This window comes from Cyclopterus lumpus, chromosome 18, assembly GCF_009769545.1.
Source record: "Cyclopterus lumpus isolate fCycLum1 chromosome 18, fCycLum1.pri, whole genome shotgun sequence".
Taxonomy (NCBI): Eukaryota; Metazoa; Chordata; class Actinopteri; order Perciformes; family Cyclopteridae; genus Cyclopterus; species Cyclopterus lumpus.
Window position 1 is genome coordinate 972063 of NC_046983.1, and position 2938 is coordinate 975000.

The 2938-nt window shown below is 47.1% G+C and overlaps 1 protein-coding gene across 1 annotated transcript in view; it reads left to right on the top strand.

The window, feature by feature from the left end:
- The first annotated feature begins 382 nt into the window (after window positions 1-382).
- LOC117748081 (transcription factor 7-like) overlaps window positions 383-2938 on the top strand; it is a 17496-nt gene continuing 14940 nt past the window's right edge. The window contains exon 1 of the mRNA XM_034557704.1: window positions 383-465. Within this exon, the coding sequence (XP_034413595.1) occupies window positions 383-465 (83 nt within the window). The remainder of the gene's footprint in view (window positions 466-2938) is intronic.

Sequence of the window (2938 nt, forward strand, 5' to 3'; positions counted from 1 at the left end):
GCGGCTCCGTGGGAAACCTGCATTCAGTGTTTCAGTGTTTTAGAGTTTCAGAGTTTGGGTTAGTGTGATGGTGTAGTCATGGTGATGGTGTAGTCATGGTGATGGTGTGGTGATGGTGTAGTGATGGTGTGGTGATGGTGATAGTGTTTGTGTGTATTAAACCGACAGCATGTGACGTGTGAAGTCAGTTCTCTATTTACGACCTCCGGCATACACCACCCTCTGTCCTTTATGACCCTGGCATTAGATTACGGGAACTCCCCGTAAAACCCTCATAAAGGGTGAACTGTTCACACACTGAGTACATCTGTTTCCTGCAAACACGCTCATGTTGAAGACTCGTTCACCTTTGAACATTTCCCCTTGAGAAGTACAAGTGAAGATGGGTCCGGTAGACCAGGGAGTCCAAGTCATGTTCACCATGGACCACATCAGCATCATGGCTGCCCTCAAAGGGTTGTTACTGTAACACCCTATAGATGCAACTACTCCAGAACATATTGTTAAATAACTCTTTGCATTTGATTATTGTTTATTCCACTGTAAGAATATTGTACATGCATTTATTTAAATGTAACTATGTATGTAATTGTGAGCTGCTAAGAACATGTGTGACAGATGTGGTCTGGGGCATTGGTTCTCAACTGGTCTGGGGCAGTGGTTCTCAACTGGTCTGGGGCAGTGGTTCTCAACTGGTCTGGGAAGTAGTTCTCAACTGCCCCAGAGCAGTGGTTCTCCACTGATCTGTGGCAGGGGTTCTCAACTGGTCTGGGGCAATGGTTCTCAACTGGTCTGGGCCTGTGGTTCTCAACTGGTCTGGGGCATTGGTTCTCAACTGGTCTGGGGCAGTGGTTCTCCACTGCTCTGGGGCAGGGGTTCTCAACTGGTATGGGGCAATGGTTCTCAACTGGTCTGGGCCTGTGGTTCTCAACTGGTCTGGGGCACTGGTTCTTAACTGGTCTGGGAAGTAGTTCTCAACTGGTCTGGGGCAGTGGTTCTCAACTGGTCTGCGGCATTGGTTCTCAACTGGTCTGGGGCAGTGGTTCTCCACTGCTCTGGGGCAGGGGTTCTCAACTGGTATGGGGCAATGGTTCTCAACTGGTCTGGGGCACTGGTTCTCAACTGGTCTGGGGCAGGATGTGAATGACAAGCCGCGACCCAAATTGAGGAACGGAAGGATACCTCGTCTGGAGACGATCACATCTTCTTAGAGACGATCACATCTTCTTAGAGACAACATCTTCTCTGGTGAAAGGGTCTGCTCTCTGGTGAAAGGGTCTGATCTCTGGTCAAAGGGTCTGATCTCTGGTCAAAGGGTCTGATCTCTGATCAAAGGGTTTGATCTCTGGTCAAAGGGTCTGCTCTCTGGTGAAAGGGTCTGATATCTGGTGAAGGGGTCTGATCTCTGGTGAAAGGGTCTGATCTCTGGTCAAAGGGTCTGATCTCTGGTCAAAGGGTCTGCTCTCTGGTCAAAGGGTCTGCTCTCTGGTCAAAGGGTCTGATCTCTGGTCAAAGGGTCTGATCTCTGGTGAAAGGGTCTGATCTCTGGTCAAAGGGTCTGATCTCTGGTAAAAGGGTCTCATCTCTGGTGAAGGGGTCTGATCTCTGGTGAAAGGGTCTCATCTCTGGTGAAAGGGTCTGATCTCTGGTCAAAGGGTCTCATCTCTGGTGAAAGGGTCTCATCTCTGGTGAAAGGGTCTCATCTCTGGTGAAAGGGTCTCATCTCTGGTGAAAGGGTCTCATCTCTGGTCAAAGGGTCTGATCTCTGGTAAAAGGGTCTGATCTCTGGTCAAAGGGTCTGATCTCTGGTGAAAGGGTCTGATCTCTGGTCAAAGGGTCTGATCTCTGGTGAAAGGGTCTCATCTCTGGTGAAAGGGTCTCATCTCTGGTCAAAGGGTCTGATCTCTGGTCAAAGGGTCTGATCTCTGGTGAAAGGGTCTGATCTCTGGTCAAAGGGTCTGATCTCTGGTGAAAGGGTCTCATCTCTGGTGAAAGGGTCTCATCTCTGGTCAAAGGGTCTCATCTCTGGTCAAAGGGTCTCATCTCTGGTCAAAGGGTCTCATCTCTGGTCAAAGGGTCTCATCTCTGGTCAAAGGGTCTCATCTCTGGTGAAAGGGTCTCATCTCTGGTCAAAGGGTCTCATCTCTGGTCAAAGGGTCTGATATCTGGGTCCTGCCTCTGAAGGAGCTTCAAGGCGTCCTGTGGCTCATGACCAAAGGAAACTTGTGGAATACTTTCACAATACTTATAAATAATTATAGTTATCATGTTACTTATGAGGCAACAGATGCACAATGTTCTCCAGCTGGTCTGATGGTCTGACTCACACACCTAATTACCACCTGATGATGGAGACCCAGACCTGGACTGTCCCCCCTAGACATATACAGTATATATATATATATATATATATATATATATATATATATATATATATACTAGTATATATATGCAGGATTCACCAAGGGAGATCTATATATATGTATCTATATATATAGATCTATATATATATAGATACATATATTTATAACTATGTACTGTGTTTCACTGTGTGTGTGTTTCAGGGTGTGTGTGTGTGTTTCAGTGTGTGTGTTTCAGGGTGTGTGTGTGTTTCAGGGTGTGTGTGTTTCAGTGTGTGTGTGTTTCAGTGTGTGTGTTTCAGTGTGTGTGTTTCAGGGTGTGTGTGTTTCAGTGTGTGTGTTTCAGTGTGTGTGTTTCAGGGTGTGTGTGTTTCAGTGTGTGTGTTTCAGTGTGTGTGTTTCAGGGTGTGTGTGTTTCAGGGTGTGTGTTTCAGGGTGTGTGTGTTTCAGTGTGTGTGTTTCAGGGTGTGTGTGTTTCAGTGTGTGTGTTTCAGGGTGTGTGTGTTTCAGGGTGTGTGTGTGTGTTTCAGGGTGTGTGTGTTTCAGTGTGTGTGTGTTTCAGGGTGTGTGTGTGTGTT